This window comes from Pleuronectes platessa, chromosome 9 (assembly GCF_947347685.1).
Source record: "Pleuronectes platessa chromosome 9, fPlePla1.1, whole genome shotgun sequence".
Classification (NCBI taxonomy): Eukaryota; Metazoa; Chordata; class Actinopteri; order Pleuronectiformes; family Pleuronectidae; genus Pleuronectes; species Pleuronectes platessa.
In genome coordinates, this window is record NC_070634.1 from 14,430,081 (window position 1) to 14,451,373 (window position 21,293).

General features: G+C 40.4%; 1 protein-coding gene across 1 annotated transcript in view; it reads right to left on the reverse strand.

Annotated features, from left to right (window-relative positions):
- The window catches only part of agbl4 (AGBL carboxypeptidase 4), a 266,138-nt gene extending 249,625 nt beyond the window's left edge, over positions 1 to 16,513 (reverse strand). The window contains exons 1-2 of the mRNA XM_053430423.1: positions 16,442 to 16,513; positions 15,269 to 15,394 (exon numbers count right to left, since the gene is read on the reverse strand). Coding sequence (XP_053286398.1) covers positions 15,269 to 15,394; positions 16,442 to 16,487 — 172 coding nt within the window. The 5' untranslated portion in view covers positions 16,488 to 16,513. The remainder of the gene's footprint in view (positions 1 to 15,268; positions 15,395 to 16,441) is intronic.
- Between the last annotated feature and the right edge of the window lie 4,780 nt (positions 16,514 to 21,293).

Consider the following 21,293-nt stretch of genomic DNA (forward strand, 5'->3'; position numbering starts at 1 on the left):
ACATCAGTTTCCCCCCCGGCTGCTCTGCGCTGTATGGAGGATTCCTGGACACAGAAAAGGGCGACTGATAAAGATAGAATTGATTTCAGCCAAAAGCAGCAGCCATAGTGAAGGGGTCTCAGTTTAGACCTGCAGCTAAACGTCTGTTTTTTTTTTCTTACCGTCTCTCTCTCCCCCTCTTGTCTTAAGGCAAGTTGTCACCAAGGAAACATCAATCTCCTGCCTCATGACTTCTTAAAGCCTGCCTTCTCCCCTGATGCCTTATCACTTCATCTGCAGGCAAGATTAAACAGGTCACCTCCAAGTTTCCACAATCCAACTAACTACCTAACAGGTGCACTAAACTGAAGTCTACCTGTTCAAATGGTTTAAAGGGCTGGCTCAGATTTTCCCAGTCTTTTTTACAGGAATATTTTATGGTTGGAGAAAATATTCCACATTTGGTTTCTTGTAGAGACTGAGATGAAAATATTCTCATTTCATTATGGTTGATATAAAGTCAACCTCTCAATACGCGAAAAATATGAAACTTTGATATTCCATTAATAAGATAGATTGATTGAACACATTACAAATGCAAATCACATCATAGAAACCTACCCAATTCTAGATAAACTAATGAATGTCATTTCGAAGGGACAAGCCATTTCCATAGTCACAATAGGGTAGGTTAAGGAAGCACACACACACCGCCATTACTATGGTATCCAAAGTCAGTTAGCTGGAGAGGAGAGAAACTCTTCCCCAAAGGAAACTTTCTCCAGTTGCCACAAGTAACAGCTCAAAAGTTACATGTCAAGAAGCAAAAAGGGCTTCTGTGGATAAACACGGCAGCAAGATGTCCTGTGTGGAGACACTTCAGCTACTTGGGGACATGCCTTGACAGAGAGTGGCTGACAAAGTCTCGGAAGAGCCTGACCTAATGTTTATCAGAGACAAAACAGAAAAGAGATGTATTTTATAAAATGGAGCAAAAACACGGTCCAGGTTCATCACCTGAAGCATCATATTATCTTTTTATCTCTTATCATAAGGATAAGGGTTCACAGAAAAACACAACAGCAACTAACAGGAAGTTTATTATGTGACTGATATTTGATCTTTTAAATGTCTGCCTCCAACTTAATTGAGAACATTTTGTGTTTGAAAACCAAATGGACCTGACTGGACATTCGACTGCCCACAAGATTGTCTGATAACAAAAAGCTTTTTCATTTAAACATAATATTTAAAACTGCCCTGTCTGATGTCCTACACAGCCACTCACACACTAGTTGATTGTGTATTTGTAAACACTACTTGGAAAGTGTTGTGAAACTAATCAGAATATACAACAACATCAGAATAAGAGCAGACAATAAGAGGGGACAATAAGGGAAAAATCATATTGTTATTAGTCCATCTATGCTTCAGTGAGCTCCTCGTGTCAATATAGATGAAGAAAGCTGGGCCCGAGGACAGCAGGGAGATATGCAGGCAGCCTGCACATATCTGATGATGTACAGGCCTGCCTGCACATTCTAAAGAGAACACATTTCCCAGCTAGCCTTTTATAATTGTATTTTTTCTTTCCAAAAGGCCCTAGAGCTAGACTGGTATTCTCCATCTGAAGCGGTTGGTGTAGTAATGGGTCATAGTGATGCATTCATACTGGGACAGGCTTAATTGTATTATCAATCTCATCCAGACAGTGCTTTAGCCCCACAGCTCTGGACATGCTTCTGTCAGACACTCTGCATTAGTATTGGGGAGTAAACCATGAGGAATTGCAATCTTCACTTTCATCTGTTTCTCAAGCCTTAAAACTCTGGGTTTGCCAGTTAGATGATGTTTGTATCAGAGTCAGGGCACTGCAATCCCTCGCTTCTCATCCTCTCTCCATCACTTTCTGTCTGTCTGCCCATCTGTCTGTCACTCCACCTCTCTCGCTCTATTTATCTTTTGCTTTTGGTGTATTCTGTGTTGGTGGCCACTGAGTAAATACAAGTCTGTTCCAATTTCATGCTATCTTTTAACAAGTTAATTATGTTGAGCCCTACAAAGACTGAGGAGAGACAGAAGAGGTGGCGCCACTGGCACAGGGACAACAACCCAGGTCAGGCCTTTGTTGTTCTATCTCGTTTTGTGTCCTCCTCTCCAAACCCTCTCCCCATTTCTTCTCTCTTCTCCTCTTCTATATTCGCTTGGTGTAAGTCCATCCTTCTCTTCCTCAGAAGTAATCTTTCCAGCAGCTCCAGTGGTCGAGGAGAGTTTGGAGATAAAAGTGTAGGGAGCTGAGGAGTCCTTGGCAAGCCTAAGGCAAGGGGGAAGGTCAACAGGCCTGCTAAGAAGGGCTGTTATCATCTTGGTAACATGTTATCGGAGAGCCTGCAGTAGTCTTTATTTACAGTTATTGCTCCCTCTGGGTGCACACTTCAACGCCTGAGGCTGATTGCTCTGTAATGAGTTCAGGAACACAGGGAGCCGATGCAAGAAAAGAAGAGAAACAAGGGAGGCAAGAAATCATTGGCCAATAACCAATAGGTCAGCAGGAAAAAAAAAATACAAGGAAGTACTGAAAATGTCGGTCACTGAGTATGCCGGAGAAAGAGACCAAAAGAAAATCTTTTCTTCAAACCAAGACAGTTTTTCTCTTCAGCCACTATGCCTGGCAGTTAAGAGCAAACAAATCACCCCAAAGTGGACTGAATTTTCTCAAATAAGGAACAATCCAGTTAATCCAGTATGGCAGTAAATGGCTCTTGACCTGGAGTCGGCTGTATTTGTTCTGAGTAACAGCCACTGCTTGGACCCAGAACACTTGATTTCCATCTCTAATGTCCAGAATGTCTCTTGTAATTTACTTTGCTAGTGGTTCTTTTCCTGTATTTATTTGGTAGACCAATCCGTACTGTCTCTGCTAATCAGATTGGTCCATAATTAATTGGCTGAAAGGTGAAGGTGCAAGAGTGAATCCAGGAGTTGAACAAGTCAGGGGAGAGGATATCTGTAAACCTCAGGGTGTTTCTTTTTTTCAGTCAGGAGCAATGCACAGGAAATTTCTCTTTGAGAAACAGCTTTTGAATCTAAAGAATTAAACTAAATGCTGCTACTGTCAATGCAACACCAGCTTTTCAGAAAGAAAAAAATGAAAGAGCAGGAAAAAGCAGTGCTGATTGCCATTCAAAAGGCTGGGAAAAGATCAAGCAGTTTCTTATACATATATATATGTACTTTTCTAGAATACACCGTAAAAGCCCATCAATTCTATGACAAGCTAATCCCTTTTTATACAATCGGATATGGGAGATTAAGAGACATAATTTGGTAATTCAATTTAGACATAATTCATCCGAGAAGAAGAGTGCAGGGAGCTTTCGGGGACGGTTCTTCTTCCTCACTGCAGGAGGTACCAGATGATGCTCAGTTGACGTTGCAGATTGAACCGAAATGAATTAATTTAGAAAGAAATATCTTATCATCTATACAAGGCATTGTGGTGACAGTCATTAAAACTAGAATAACCGCATTGCGTTTAAATGCCTCTGTCAATAAATGCAGATTACATGAACAAATTTCTACAAAGTTTTTGGTCAGATTCATATAAGGTCACTGCAACCTTTGACCACTGAAATCACTTCATCTTTCAAAAGTCAAACAAATTCACTCGAGCAGTCTTGAGATATCAGACTCAAGTGGCCAAACCCATGCTTTTAATCTTTGGCTACCAAAATTCAATCCAAGATCCGGGGATACTGCATTCACAGGGGATATATATTATGATTTGTAAGGTCACAGTGACCTTGACCTTTGACCACCAACAACAAATCAGTTCATCTTTGAGTCCAAGTGAATATTTGTACCAAATTTCAAGGAATTCCCTCAATGTATTTTTGAGATATTGCGTTCACAACAATGTGATGAACAGAAAAGCCCAAAAACTAAATGCTTCCGGGGCGGAAGCATAAAAACAGAACTGGTCGGTATCATCAAGAACTAAAGCACTTGGATACAATCCCAGGAATCAATAAAGCAATCAGTAAAGTTGAGTTATTTGACTTAGTGACCAGCTGTTGAAGGCAGAGGAGCATTAAGCAGCCAAAAATAAGTTATTCTCCGGAGATGATGGAAACCAAATCAGAGTAAAAAAAGAGAGTAAATTTGTAAACACAATCATCAGGTGTGTATTTGCAGAAATATGAATCCAAATTCATGCTTATGATGTTTTGTGTCTGCTTGATGCATGAATAAAAAACTCTACGCTGACATATGTGCCTTACCAACTTAATTAAGTTATATTATATAATGTTGTGTTTACAATTAATGCACTGCACCAAAAATGTATATTATTGGAAGTGTAAACACATGCTCTGCTAAAGTTGTGGTTGGGTTACCCTAAAATCCATTCTCCTGTAAGGGTTTATATCGTAGGCAGTTTTTCAAGAAATTATTTCTATTGCAATTGTTTAATGTTGAAACGTAAGCCTGATAACAATCTATCAGAATCGGAGTCCTTTTTAACTATATCATAGCATCGCTCGCAGACTGATTTCAGGTGCAGGTAACTCTTCTTATCTCTTGAAACTGTCTTTTATGATATGCAGTGATTAGACATTATATATGAATTTTGCTGTTGCCTTTTCTTTTATACAAAAATATGAAAGTGCAACAGTAGATGAGCACAGCTGCTTAAGATAATAAATATGAATTTATAAATAAATATAGTAAGAGTAAAACAGACATCTTGAAAAAATTTGAATAGATATCATTTCTGTCTCTCTGAAAACAAGAGCTCAATCCAACATCTTCACTACTACGAGCTGTTTGAAAATGTCTACTGAAATAAATCCTGATAACAGAGTTTGCCCCCGAGTGCATTTCAATACTGTTTACTTTGAGCAGTAGACCTACGAGATAGCTGCCTGGCTTCAGACCAAAATGTATTCCATCAAAATTCTGCTCCTGTCAGTATTTCACCCTCCACTGTATAAGCACATTCTGTACATGAATTTGTGTTATCAAACAAATCCTGGCACATCAATGGAGCTAATCTCAGAGAGAGGTTTGCTAAATAAATCAGCAGAATAAACACAGGCAGCTTGAAAAACCCGGACTGGTAAAGCATTACAAATCCTCGCCATTTTCCCAAACTGTAGAGTCTTGCCTGGGATGAAAAATGAGACGTCTGCTCTGAAACTGTGTTTATGGCGTCAGAAATTGCTTGGAAATGAATTACTGGATAAATCACTGGAGCCTTGTGTGCAAGCCCCACTCGTGCAAAGCAGAAATCTGGCTGCAGTAAGTTTCACTTATGACACACTTGTATCACAATGCTAGAGGCAGGCCCAGAGCCAATTAACAGTGATGTACCAAAGTACATTTAGAAGATAAAATACCCTAAAGCTGGAGTTTAAAAACAACAACAAAGATAAACCTGTTAGTGTCACACCACATCCTCCGATTCAAATGAAATAAAAACAGACAATTTTCAGGTTACAAACAGGCAATGTTTTTTTTACATTATCCAGTATCTGAACACTCTTCCTCTCAACCTTTCCAAATCTCACAGCCACATTGTGTATACAGTTGATAATCAAATCCTTTCGTTACTCAAAATTAAAAAATGGGTTTTGCTGCTGCTAGCATTTGGTGACATTTTGAGAAGAAAATGCGCTTGCTCGGCTTTCTGTGTAAAGCTCATATCAGAGTCATCAAAGACTAACTTAGAAAGCACCAAGGGTGTTTGTACTACTCTCTGGCAGAGGAAGAATCTTCATCCAGTTCAACTGAGCCAATGTGTTCACTCAGTGATTACACATGACCATATGCAACAGGCTGAATGTCAGACAGGTTTCATTTGCTCTACTGATACCACTTCTCACGTCCCATGGCAGAACACTTCCTCAGCCCCTGTGAAGCCATGTGACAGAGGCAGATTTATTGACCACCTTTGGAGTCAAATTCATGCAAATGAATAAGTGAGAGAACAACAAAAGAACATGCTTCTGGGAAATAAATGAATCATTCATTCAATAACTGAGTTTTTTAAGACACTTTTGTGTCTTGCATCACCCATGGAAAGCTTCCCATAGGGTCAAGCCCATATAACACAGAGGCCACTGGCACGGAAAGGGAAATAAACCTGACAAAATATGCCTGGGTAAAGCCAAAGATAGACTGTGATGATAATAAAAAACACAATAATAATAAAGACTAATCTCTTATGGATACAAATGGCCAACAAATAGTATAAATCAAAAGCAATGGTCTTGCCAACAGTCCCCAGACAACTCAAATTTATCTCCATACTCAGCTACTGACTTTAAAGAAAGAGAGAGGGGAGAAAACCGCTAAAAGGGAAAACTGGAGAGGCCATTTAGTGATTTGAGCAGTGAAGCTTCACCGCTGCCAAGGACATGTAAGAGAGACAGAGAGACTGGGAGTGCCTCTCAATACATCAGATGTCAGGAGTGCTCCCTCCCACTCAGACGAATGGATCTTATTTTGGAAAGTCCATAAGAGCTCGAGCAACCTAAGGTCAGTGAGCTATACAGAGAATACAGTAAAAGTCAAAAACTGAACAACCAAAGGCGACAGGTCTGCACAATGCAGTGGCATCTACATGTTTGAGGAAATTATTATCAGGAAATTGTTAAATTATGTTCATTTAAAAAAAAACGTGACAATGACAAAATATATAGTTTTTAATGCTTAGTCTGTCTCCCTTCATGCGTTGTTTCATCAGAGAGGGAGGCGGGGCTAGGCCCAGAGCGAAATACTGCGGCAAGCTCAGGCCTCTCCAGGCCACTCCTCGCATCTGGCTTGATTGTGAAAACATTTCCCTCTAATCAATGGAAACTTAACTATCCTGATTCATGGGGAACTCTGGCGCGTATAAATATCTTTTGACAACATTGACTGTGTTTTTTTCCTTCCTCCACCATCACCAGACCACCAGCCAGCCACTACCCATCGCGCCGCACTGTTTGTAATATTGTTCTTCTCTGTACTTCCTTACTCTAGTATGACTCTAATCAGTCGTTCTTTAGAGGATATGTGCAACTGCAACATGACAATTTCTGGGAGAAGATATGGCCTGACAGATTAAATACACTGCTCAGTGTTAGAGGGAAGGAAAAACAAAATTAAAAGGAAAAAGGAGGAAAACACAATAAAAATTCTAATCAGCAGTGGAACAGTGGCAATATTTTCTTCCACATGTATCCTCATTACTTATCTCCCGACAGCCTTTTTGTTTTGGTCCAATCTTAAAAACACTTCTTCATCGGTTATCGTTACTGGTGTGATTTAATATCTAAGTCCATGATGTGCTTGAGAGATTCCATAGAGTATATAATAGAAAAGGTGGAAACCTTAATCGCGGGGTCATAAAGGATAAACACATTGCTCCACTTTTGACTTTCACGTTGAAAATAATCATCTGGCCAGTGGCAAGCAGTTATTTTTCTAACTTAACAGCTATGTTGGCACAAGTAGGTTAGAAAATACTTTTTGAATATTGTTCGTGTAGATCTTTTGCCATCAAGTGAACTGAGCACAATATCTTTTCAATGTATATACAGTCCAGGCTGCATTTGGACGGTTAGACATTTTTTTGTCGTTGATCACATTCATTTTACATATGAGAAGGGATTAGCAGATTTATAGTATTGTTGCTTCCATCTGCAGTCAAATCCTCAATGCCAGTGGAGCCTTTTTCTGTTGGCAGCCATACATGCCCAAGTCATATCAGACTGTCTGCCATGTTTAACAGATGATGTGTTGGCTTTGGGCCACAAACCTTATTCCTCTTTACATTTATTAAACAGAGGTTGATTTTTGTCTCCTCAGTCCATAAAACTTTGTTCCAGAACTAAGAAATTATTTATTTTTACACACTCCAACTTGGACTTTCAGTTTTTGGAGTTTTGAGTCTAATGCTTATGCTAAATCTTCATCATAAGTTATGGTTATGGTAAACATGTTGTCTCTTTATTAACTACAAGGAAATACGTCCAGAGAGCATTCTTGACTTTCTGTGCAGTCACAAAGGATGTTGTCTTATTCTCCTCAAGACCTGTGATCACCAGTCTATAAGGTTGTTTGTTATGTTCCATTTTGTTCATACACACCCCTGCCTTTTAAAAATGTTCCTTGTGTCGATTTTGAAAAAAACACCTTTGATATCTCACTGATGGATTTTAGTTTTTTTGAGGCTCATCATTATCTCCTTCACTTGCAAGGTCACCTCTTCACTCCTCATATTGACAGACAACTCCACCTCAATCAAAATGTCAACTCTTAAAGTCCAATAAACTCAGTTCTTTTTTGTGCACGAACCAATGTTGAACCGAGACAAAGTTGCCCGAGGATTATTTAGGAGGCAAAAGTGCAATTACTTTTGAAACCCTGCAATTTATGCACTTTCTGCTGTATTTCCCACACAGTTCTGTCTACACTGATGTAAACAAATTCAAATCAAAGTTAGAACTTGGTTCTTAAATGTAATATCCATTATTTCAATTCAAATGTCATCCGCTCAAGATCAGAACCTGAAAAACAAAACGGTAAATGTTGAAACACTTCTGGACTGTATGCTTCTTTAAAGTTTTACTATTTCGGTTTAAAAAAGACAAGTGAGAATAATAACGTACAAACATATTTAAAACTCAAACTCTAGAGAGGGCTTGACTATTTTGGTCACAGAAATAGCTGTAGGTGCATATCTGTTCTCAATTCGGCCACATGAGTTGGATTGTATTGAGTGAATTGATTGTAAAGCCAGATGAGTCTATGAGTTGTGCTTATCAATGGACCCCATTAAACACTTGTCACCCCCGAGGAATTTCTTTGACCATGCAAGTCATTGTCAGCAGACAGCACTCTGACTAATCAATGAGTTCTTAATTACATCTGGTGCACGGTCCAGAGGTGCAGTAAAACAATATGTGCACACTGTCAGTGGCATCCTTTTGTTTAGTCAGCAACATTGTGGGGACGTATTCACAATAGAACAGAGCAAATGTGACAATACAAGATAAGAAAGTCATTTGGATTAGTCTCAATAAAAAAACAATTAGGCTTCTCTCATCACATCATGAATCTTTGCCTTCTGACAAAATAAATAACAATATGCCAAGACTGAATGATGACATATTCAAAAAAAATCTTCTATTCTTTGATTTATTATTCATTGTCCTACGAAGCATGAAAAGATGATCTCAAAGTAAGTTAAAAAATGTACATGCTACTCTTTTACAACGCTGCGGTAAGAAAAAAGTCATAATGATTATTTCCTGCGGTACCAAATGCAGCATTTCCGAGGTCATCAACATACTGCAGGTTACATTTGAGTATCCTGTTGAGAACAAAAAGGCTTTCAATGTTTTAGAATGACTCTGTGTCAGAGGACCTGTTGGCTGAGACACATACTGTATGTAAATCTGTAGGCCATCACTGACTTGATCAGCATAGAGCTGACAACAAAGTGAATTCAGCCTCATCTAAATGTAAATTAGGTTTTATACCTTTGGCAAACAGTTTACATAACTAAGTGTCTATTTTAATAAACCAATTAGATTTTACTCTATGCTACACTAACGCAACAAAATAAAAATCTGTACTTCATTAAAATGCACATGGGATGCAGATGACTGTCAAACACAGGAGAGAAAAGGAGGCAGGCACAAAACTATACAGAGTTTAATGTCTGTATAAATGTTATGAATGTCATGTAATGAGAACATATTCTTGATGTTTAGTCTCCTTCTAGGAGCGTAAAATAGATCTAGGTTGCAATGAAAGTCTATTTCAATGGCTTTGACAATTACACATGACAGTACATACAGGAGACTAAACACTAGACTCCAAGGTTCACCCCTTCATTTTTACCACAGACATCAGATTAACTTGTATGCATACAGTCTGATCAAGTGTATGTGGGCACTAAGTCTACGATGAACACAACACGCAGGTTCCTGTTTAGGTGAATTTAGAGATATTACTGTCTTTAAAGATTATATATACATCATTCAAAACACACATCGCGTATCCTGGTATTCACGATAGTCAACAGGGTGAACTAGGGTAATGTTAAGTTATGTTTCTTGTTTGGTGATAGGGGGCTGCTACAATAATGAGCATCATATACAATGTAATGTAAATTAATGTAATTTGATGTAATGTATAGCCTTCATTCAAAATCCACAATCTATATAAGGTGAGTAAACAAAGCCAGTTTCTTTCACATGATCGAAGTGTAGTTGTTGTCTCTGGCACAACATACATCAGTAAACAAAGGCATTATAGTCATCCATAATGTTTATTTCCCATGGATGAAAAGTATTGTTTGCTTGAATAGTACAAAGTAAATAAGAGACTATAATTAAGGGAAATCAATAATGCATGAAAATATACTGTAAGTGTAAATTTTCTTTGCTTAAAAAATGACTTTAAAAAACATCAGGCCGCAGTTTGTGCTATGATGCTCTGCTCTGCTCATATTTATATTTGTATGACAGGTCGGGCTGTTCCATTCAGAGACAGGATATCAACTGCTTGGTACAAAGGACAAAATCCCGAAAGAACTATTATGAACCAATATAAAGACTCACTTTGCAGATCGCCAGGACAAACAGTGATGCTTCAATGAAACAGCAGCAGGGTATCAATTTGACGTTAGCTGGCAAACATCAATTTATCCCGTATTCTAACTTTAGTAGTTCAGTTACTGGAAAGACATTAATATCAATTCCATAAATCATTCAGGAGATGTATCCGGAGCCAGAGACACTGGTATGTTAGTTGATCTCAGTGTGGGAGCTCAGCACACATTAATCAATGTCTGAGGCTCTCTGGCCATGTCATCTGGGGAAAAAAGGCAAATTTATAAAAAGAAAAAAGGAGGGGGGGGGGGTATCACCACACTGTTATCAGCAGAATCCTCATAAACTAACATGTTTAGATCCATTTGCACTGGTTCTATATTTATGCACTTGTCCTCTTCACATGTCTATTGGTTACTATGTATAAAACTTTGGAAAAGGTTACATATTTGTTTATACATCCCTTCATATCAGGTGCCTAGGACACATAACAACTAAGAAAACGTATTTGCATCTAACCAGCTGAATATCACTGTGAAAGTCAAACCTAGAGACAACATTGAAAGTCAAAATAAAATGGAAGAATAACATTGTCAGTGACACCAAGACCAGACATCAGAGAGTAAATAGGAGGAATGCAAAGCTCATGTCAGTCTGCAGGAACCAAAATGTTCTTGTCTGTGGAAAAATGAAATCTGAGTGCCATTTTAACCTAATCTCCTCAATCCCACAGAGACCGACTGACTCACTGATTCACTCCAACTACTTCTGCGCTTGAGTGGGTGTCTGTGAGGGTCTAACCAACTGACCTTGTCAGTGGTTGAGAAAGTGCTTACTTTTCATTGTCGCACAATTCATCTGTCAGAGAAGCTGGAAAACAATGATCGTTGACAAAGGACCCTGGGGAATATTAACTTAATCTCACTCTAAGCCAGGTTCCAGCAAAAGAGCTTGACAAGGTATCAGGTTGTTTGTGCTTTCAAGTATATTTCAAATATTTCTCACCACTAACCAACAAACGTGACATTCCAAGTGATAATGTGGACACTTTCTGTGTACAAATATATATACAGTGCCTTGCATAAGTATTCACCCCCCTTGGACTTTTTCCCATTATGTACTGTTACTAACTGGAATTCAAATAGACTTAAATAAACTTTTTCCCGTTTGATCAACAAAACATGCATAGTACTTTGGAGGTGCAAAATAAATTTTATTGTGACACAAACAATAATGAGAACAAAAAAGTTGACATCTGTTGGGTGCATAAGTATTCACCCCCCTGTGTCAATACTTGGTAGAACCCCCTTTCGCTGCAATTACAGCTGCAAGTCTTTTGGGGTATGTCTCTACCAGCTTTGCACATCTAGAGATGGAAAGGTTTGTCCATTCTTCTTGGCAAAAAAGATGAAGCTCAGTCAGATTGGATGGAGACCGTCTGTGAACCGCAATCTTCAAGTCTTGCCATAGATTCTCTATTGGATTCAGGTCTGGGCTTTGACTGGGCCATTTTAAGACATTAACATTCTTTAATCCAAACCATTCCTTTGTAGCTCTGGCTGTATGTTTAGGGTCATTGTCCTGCTGGAAGATGAACCTCCGCCCCAGTCTCAAGTCTTTTGCAGACTGCATCAGATTTTCTTCAAGGATTTCCCTGTATTTGGCTCCATCCATCTTTCCCTCTATTCTGACCAGTTTCCCTGTACCTGCTGAAGAGAAGCATCCCCACAGCATGATGCTACCACCACCATGTTTCACTGTTGGGATGGTGTGCTCAGGGTGATGGGCAGTGTTGGGTTTCCGCCACACATAGCGTTTTGCATTGAGGCCAAAAAGTTCAATTTTGGTCTCATCTGACCAGAGCACCTTCTTCCACATGTTTGCTGTGTCTCCCACATGGCTTCTGGCAAACTCCAAACGGGATTTTTTATGGATCCCTTTCAACAATGGCTTTCTTCTTGCCACTCTTCCATAAAGGCCAGATTGGTGGAGTAGACGACTAATAGTTGTCCTGTGGACAGATTCTCCCACCTCAGCTGTGGATCTCTGCAACTCCTCCAGAGTAACCATGGGCCTCCTGGTTGCTTCTCTGATTAATTTTCTCCTTGTCCGACTCTTCAGTTTGGGTGGACGGCCTCCTCTTGGTAGGTTTGCGGTTGTGCCATATTCTTTCCATTTTCTTATGATGGATTTTATGGTGCTCAGAGAGATGTTCAAAGCTCTGGATATTTTTTTATAACCTAACCCTGCTTCATATTTCTCCACAACGTTATCCCTGACCTGTTTGGTGAGCTCCTTGGTCTTCATGATGCTGTTTGTTCAGTAATGATCTCCAACAAACTCTGAGTCCGTCACAGAACAGGTGTATTTATACTGAGATTAAATTGCAGACAGGTGGACCCTATTTACTAATTATGTGACTTGCAAATGTGACTTGTGAATGCAATTGGTCGCACCAGATCTTTGTTAGGGGTTTCACAGTAAAGGGGGTGAATACATATGCACTCAACACTTTTCAGATTTTTATTTGTAAATAATTGTGAAATCCATGTAATATTTCCCCCCACTTCCAAATGATGCACTATTTTGTGTTGGTCCATTACATAAACTCACGATGAAATACATTTTAATCTGTGGTTATACCATGACAAAATGTAGAAAAGTCCAAAGGGGGTGAATACTTATGCAAGGCACTGTATATCCAAATAATAACAATAAAAAGTCAATATCTATATTAATTGTGTATTAGCAGCATCAGTAAAAGAAGACCATCACTATACCCAGTACATGCCCAGGTAGATGCTTTTATGTACACATCTATAAATCTTTATATTGACTTGTCACAGTTATACTAGTTGCAGAAGTAAGTGCTGTTCCTGACAGAGCTCTCAGATCCACAGACTCATAGATGAGCCTCAAAAAGGCAAAAATCCATCAGTGAGATATCAAAGGTGGTTTGTCAAAATCGACATTAGAAACATTTTAAAAAGCAGGGGTGTGTATGGAAAAAGTGGAACATAACAAACGACCTGATAAACTGGTAAGACCAAACACAGAACTTTGTTTGTACTGGAGCTGCCCCCTTTTTATTCAACCCCTGGGAACTGTTTGATAATCGAATAAACCATACTGAAGATCATGTTAACATGCTTTAACTGTTCACCTGTAATTGTTGTTTTGCTTTACTATAAAAGAAAATCATTTTTTTTTTGTTATTATTGGTAGTAGTAGTACTAGTAGTAATCCTGGTAGTACTAGGAATAGTCGAGTAGTAGTGGTGCTGGTGGTGATGGTGGAAAATTAGCTGTGGCTTCTGTCTTTATTCAAAACTGTTAATGGAGTCCTTAGTCCTAAAGTTAAGTGAAAGTTACGATGTTCCTGATAAACATTTTGGTTTATTAAAGCTCTTCCTCCAATGATTTCATTCTTATTCTCACACTATATAAATACACCAAAAAAAATGAACAGAGATCAGGGGCTGGAATATGCAGCCTGATAAGGTTGGATAAATAAGATGATGCTAATCGATGGCTGGAATTTATTTCCTGCAGTCAAATATATTTGTTCTCCTTGCAATACGTTTTGAACTGTTGTAATTGGATCACAGTGGAGCTGTTTGGTGAAACTTAAGGCCGGAGATGCTGACAACAATATAATCCAGTTATGATTAAAAAAAAACACTGTACACAGGATATATGTATCAACCGCTAAAAGGATAGGATGGGGTCTAAGTATGAGCAACAGAGACAAAAAAGAGAAAACACATGCTATCTGAGTAGTTATCAAGACAAATGGTGTTGAGTTTTATATTGATATGAATTTGACTTAAGGAACAGTTAAGGTGTCAACTATCTTTGGTCTGTTTTTCATTTGGTCTCACGTCCTAACAGTTGCCCACACTTGCCTTAAATAATTTAGAAACTATTTTTGAGGACATTTTGGTGAATTTCATCATTTTTCATTTACACGTTTTTGAACATGCAGCAGGACATTTACAGTCAGGTTAAGGCAGGGATGAAGCATGCAAGGCCTCTGGGTCGTATGAGGCCCGTGAGACAGTTTGATCAGGTCCACGAGGCAATTCATGAATATTTCATCTAGAATTATTTTTCTGCAATAAGCCTGAAAGCTCCTCAAACTATATGCACTACGTCCCGAGGATTTTTCCATTCTGTGCAGACATGCACTGATGTTTAAAATTCGATTTAAGATGGCCCACTGCTGTGAGCAATTATTTTCAAAACTGACTCTTCCAAAGATTCCTCTCAAAACTGACTGACCCAAAAGCTGCGAGTAGCATCAGCATCAGCATCGCTGCCATCTGACAGAAGATGTTTCGCCCAGGAGAAGCAGATCCAGCCGTCGCACCAGAGAGGTTACTGTGATATATGTGTTCAATTATTAAGTATGCCCCCTGAAGGCTGTTATAAAAACTGAAATGACCCTTGATAGGAAAAAGGTTCCCCAGCCATGGGTTTAAGGATTTTTCCTGCAGGTTGAAGGAGGGCTGATACAAAATCCACATACTGAAGCCTGTAATTATTTGCAGCCACAACTGAAAATAACACACACCACTCAAGAGACATCTCTAAAATGAAAACAGCAGCATCAAAACATGTTTGTCATGGCTTACCACCACTGACTTGTTTTTGGGGGTTGTGTTGTTTTTTAGTTTCACTACTCACCGCTCTCAAAGCAAGCATCAAACACCAGGTGTCCTTTTCGTAGAGCTCCTGAGTATCCTGGTGGGCTGACCGTCAGTTTGGTCACATTCCCCACCAGGGCTTCCTCTCCTCCGGCTTCACTTCCTGCTGAGCAAGTCCAGTATGAATGACAAAGTTAAGTCCCAATTTATTCCAAGACATTGTGTAGAAATACATTTTCTCCATTTTGCCAATAGGTAGATGACAGCTGACCTGGGTAGTTTAAATAAAAATATATGATACCACGCGTGTTCTCGTGTTATAACAAATCATGGTTACAAATGCATTTATTTACAGTTAACTTATAGTGACTTAAAAGTTAGTTGTCACTCATTAGAAAATGTGAGAACAAAAGAGTCAATCTTCAGTGCAAACTAGAGCACACATCTAAATAAAGCATTTCAAAATTCAAAGATATTTTTTTTTTTTTAAAGACAAGTTGCAGTTTGAAGCTTATACAATTGCCGGACTGTGTTATTGTGTTTTTTTGTGTGATTTTAAATTGATCTTTAGATGTGCACACTTGTCTGTAATATAATACTAATATATAATATAACCTATCAAAATGTAGGCTGGTTAACTCTGTTTAAAAACACCATGAACAGTAAAACCATTGAGCCACAACAGAGTTCATCAGACAGACAGGTTCTCATAGTGATAACTGAATCCTTGTATTAACAGACAGGTCAGTTCTTGAGTGGTCACGGGTTTGTCGCTTTGATATCAGCCCAATAAACGTGAGCACGGAACACCTCCAGGTTCTGACAGCTAGCTCATTAGCATCCCAGGAGGAGCTAGGGTCACCCAGCTAGCTAGCAGCCACCACACCTGCTCTCCCCGCGGCTCCCCCCTCACCCACACACAGGCCGGCTCTTCGCCTCCCGTCCTCCCGTGCGCTCCAACACGCGCACACCCTCCATGGTATGTAAAGCGTAAGAAACAGAGAGCTAGCTCTTAACAAGCTGGTGACCCAACTCTTGTTTACATCCCTGTACCTGCTAGCTAGGTTAGCACACCTCACGTTAGCGTCAACATAGACTCGCGTGGAGCCCGAAGCATGCACATGTATTATTATCCAGACTACGAGGGACCAAGCGCCTCCTTCTGCTTGTGTAACCACGCAGAGGAAGCCGAGGCGGGGTCATTGTTACACACCAGTGTCGCCGTCTCTAACCGCGCTCTCCTCCATCTTCCTCTCCATTCTGCCACACAGCAGCCGACGCTCTCTGCGCGTTGCCCCGGTAACGGAGCAGGAGGAGGAGGCGCATCTCTGCAGACACACATCTGTCCGCATGCGCATCCCTGCAGACACACATCTGTCCGCATGCGCATCTCTGCAGACACACATCTGTCCACATGCGCATCCCTGCATACACACATCTGTCCGCATGAGCATCCCTGCATACACACATCTGTCCGCATGCGCATCCCTGCAGACACACATCTGTAAGCATGCGCATCTCTGCAGACACACATCTGTCCGCATGCGCATCTCTGCAGACACACATCTGTCCGCATGCGCATCTCTGCAGACACACATCTGTCCGCATGCGCATCTCTGCAGACACACATCTGTCCGCATGCGCATCTCTGCAGACACACATCTGTCCGCATGCGCATCTCTGCAGACACACATCTGTCCGCATGCGCATCCCTGCATACACACATCTGTCCGCATGCGCATCCCTGCATACACACATCTGTCCGCATGCGCATCCCTGCAGACACACATCTGTCTGCATGTGCATCTCTGCAGACACACATCTGTCCGCATGCACATCTCTGCAGACACACATCCGTCTGCATGCGCATCTCTGCAGACACACATCTGGCCGAATAGGCATCTCTGCAGACACACATCCGTCTGCATGCACATCTCTGCAGACACACATCCGTCTGCATGCACATCTCTGTAGACACACATCCGTCTGCATGCACATCTGCAGACACACATGCGCTCTGTCAACACAGGTATTCAGTTTCAGTTTAGAAGTTCATCACGCTCACAGTCCAATTAAAAAATCTAGAACATTGTGAAAACGGCTCTGAAGGTGATGGGCAAAGAGGACCATCCTTCCCTTCAGAATCTTCTGTGGTCAGACTGGCACACGGGATCCTTAATGACTGGTCACAGATACTGTTCTCTGAATTTTCTTCAGGCAGACGTTACAGAGCCTATAAGTGTAAGACCAACCACATCAAGCTCATTCATCCCCAAGTCTATCCCACCACTCAACAAGGAAACATTTTTGATTTGAATATGTGTCTCAATAACCTTTGCACTTTGTCTGACACATGCCTCACTCTGGTTTTTAGGTTTTATTGCCAGTTTTTCTTTTTAATCTTTAGATCCCTTAGTGTTTTATCATTTTAAGTGTCTCCCTTTGTTCTCCATTATTATTCTGGGTCTTACACAATATGTCCTTGTGTATTTTTTGTTGTTTATTGTACAATGTACTGTTCTGCAGTACACTATACTTGCCCAGGTACATGAACATAACAGCCCAATGATATGAACAAGTTGTGGTCTCAGAAGCATTAGGATTTTTTTTTTTTCAGATCTGATCAGACCATACTACAGTAAGAAAACCCCAATTAGACATCACATTAAAACCAGTTATTTGTTTTAAATATTGTGATTGACGTGTAGGTCGAACACACTGAACAGTTATTCATAATAAAGATTTATGAGAACTTATCTTGGCTAATAAACTTGAGCCAAGATATGTCATGTCTCTGACAGAGCTCTCAGATTCAGATTCACAGGCTCTCCAGTTACATTACCAAAAACAGACCAGATGTTGATGAAACCATATCATTATATCATATAAACTGAATCTGCTTCCTGCTTTTTTTTATTCAAACCCTGGAAATGCATATAACAGTCAAATAAACCTGTTCACCTGTAATAGTTGTATTATTCTAATTTAAATCCCTTTGATCAGACTCTGTCGAAGGAAAGTACTGGTGGTAGTAGTATTAGCTGCAACCTATTTTGTTTCAGTTAAGAATGATAGCCTCTAAAATAGCAAAACAACCACAGGCACTGATCATTTGTGTATTTAAATAGGCTACCATTTGTTATCGTAAATTGAAAAATTCTAAACTGGTAATTCTGAGAGTTGATTGAACTGTCAGTGTTGGTCAGGAAACAATAAAAGTCAAAGACATTTAGCCTTATCCTCCATCTGAAAACCATCTGTCAAAACATGTTCAAAAAAGTAACCTTAATTAAAACTTAATTTGGAAAACTTCATATGCTGGTGTGCAACATAGTTAATCTTTGACATTTATTTCCAGATATAAGCAATCACAGTGCCTTTCACCTGTAATCAGTCTATTGTACACACCTCAGTTTTATGTCCCCCCCCCCCCCATCCCCCCCCCAAAAAAGCCAATCTTTGCAGACAGCGGCCAGGGACTCTGAATTATCCTGTAGATCGATTAAAGCTGGAGGTTTTCTAGACAATTGGAGCATAGATGTCATCAAGGCCAATCAAGCCTGGCCCTATTCCTTTCCCATTAAAAAGGCTTCACCTGATTAAGTACATCAAATGAGCAGCCGCACAACTCCTGGAGCAAGAGGCGCACAGGCTGCTGCTAATTTTCAGGTTATAAGCTGTATGTAACGGGGACCAAATGAGTGAGACCAGGGAGAGGGCAATGGTTTTTTCTCCGCCGCGTGTGATCTGTATTTGATGGCGAGCATCAACCGGCCTCTGAGCAGATAGGTTGGACTGATCATTTCTCAGATGACGGGAAGAGAATACAGGGCTGCTGTGTAATATTTCGCTAAAATTAAAAATTGAATAGCTGTCCTCCATGCTATGTCATTCCTTTAACACTATGCCAATTAAAGAGCTCTATGGTGGTACAATCACTCATTTTCAAGAGGGAGATTGAAATTGAATTATGGAGCATGAGAAGAATGAATTAGATACGCTACATGTCTCCCTTGTTTCTCAGCTCTTATCAATCTGAGAGACTGCAGAAGTGGAGCTGAAACTACCCCAAGATCCTCGCTCGTCTCTGCAGGGTTCGTGGCACTTTAGATTCCGTAACTTGATCGAAAGACCAAAACTCCCATCTGCTTTTTGAATCGAATAATTACCTACAATTACATGTGATATGGCTGTGACATGTTGTAAAGTAGGGTCCTATATTGGAACTGCAGTGGCTGAGGATGCTACGGCAAGGTGTTGAGTTTCATGAAGTGTTTTTGTCTTGATGGTTTCCCTTTCTTTTGAAGCACCATATTCTATATTGTTGTGTCCTCCTAAGGATGGACAGAAAATAGCAACACATTGGACATTCTCTCTACCCATGTACAAATCTCCACGCATGCAGGCTGTATGTTTCTTGTCATGATGTTTGCAAAGTGCAGCAGTGATTTAATGAACACATCTATCACTGGAAAATAGAAGAACATGAAAGAGAAGAACAGTCCTCAGTATGGCCTCTCAAATTTTAATTATCTCTCAAGAGACGGTATTTTTACATGTTTATCAAACAGTTTTGACCTCTAATGAGTTCTGCACATTTGAATGTGCCTCACATGTAGACATGCCTGTCATGGTGAAATACAGAATCTACAGTAACCTTAAGAAACGGCGTCTATTTACAAGCGGTTGCTAGTGACTGGAGGACACACCACGGCATCACAATCCCTTGCCGAACACATCAGAAGCCCCTCGGGGAGACAGACGCTTTGGCAGAGCAAAGATATTTTTCAAGCCGTGCGTTTCATTCTTTCAGAAGATACTCTTTCTTCTAAACTGCAAAAATGATCAAATAAGTCAGTGCTTGTGGCTCAGTAGCACGACTGAGAGAAAAAGAAAGCTGACACAAAGAATTACTTGTTTATGTTGCCAGCCTTAAGCTCGATGTGCATGAACGTGTGTGTGTGTGTGTGCGCGTGCTGGCCGAGCAGATCTATGTTTTGGTATTTGTAATCCAGCGAGTACAGGGAAACCCTTTTTACTTTGGTCAGCTCAGGACTTCCCGCACATATAGTCCATCATCATCATTGAAGAGGGAAGTCATGCAAAAATCAAAACACGAGGCACAAGTGGCGGGGAGCTGGACACGGGGTGGATGTGAGGAGTGCCAAGTTCGGGGGGGTGGGGGGGGGGGGGGTTACATAGACCAGCCGGCAGGACACAGAGAATCACTATGGTGACAGCCAATCAGGGGGCTCAGGGGAGTGAGGCTGGGTCAGAGAGGACGGCTTGAGAGGCAGCTGACGGAGGAATCAGCCCTCACTCTGGAATGATTCAACTGACAGCTCCCCCCAGGGCTCCGCCTTTACCAGTCATCCCCAGAGACTGTGGGCTTTACAGTACAGGGATGTGGCTAGCAGTCCTTTTCTTCTGGTGGGGGGGCAATTAAATGGAATTAAAGCCAAGTGAGTACAAACGGTGCAACATCCAGTTAGAATGTTGATGATGTCCTCACCATAATCCTGTTACAGCTGAATATGTAAAAAGAGAAAATGTGCTAAATTTAATACATGGTAAACGTCATTTATCAATATGTGCCACATGCTCGGTGTCGCTACATATTTTTTTTATTTTCCTCCATGTCTGACTTAAACATCTGTTAAAACAAAGTGTTTTCTAACACTTCCTCTTTTTCTTTCTACCCATTACCCCCCTCTCTCATCGATTCATCATCACCCACTCCTCTCCCTCTCCCTCTCTCCACTGTGCTGGGACAGTGTCCACCTGAACAGATGGTCCCGTGTCAATAGGCTGCTATTAACTGGCCACTCTCCGCCGCTCTCATCCAAGACAGCAAAAAGCACATTCAGAGCACCGAGAATAAATCCTCTGCCTCGCCGACGGAGCCACGATAAGACACAACTGAAATTAGCTTTAGTGAAGACGACAACGTTCCCAGTCACTCTCCCATCAAATGCCACTCATTTCCACAAGCATCTGGACTTTTTTTAATACTTCACTCGATGCAAATGCAGAACCCCATGAGTCACGGCTGTCTGAAAAAGTGT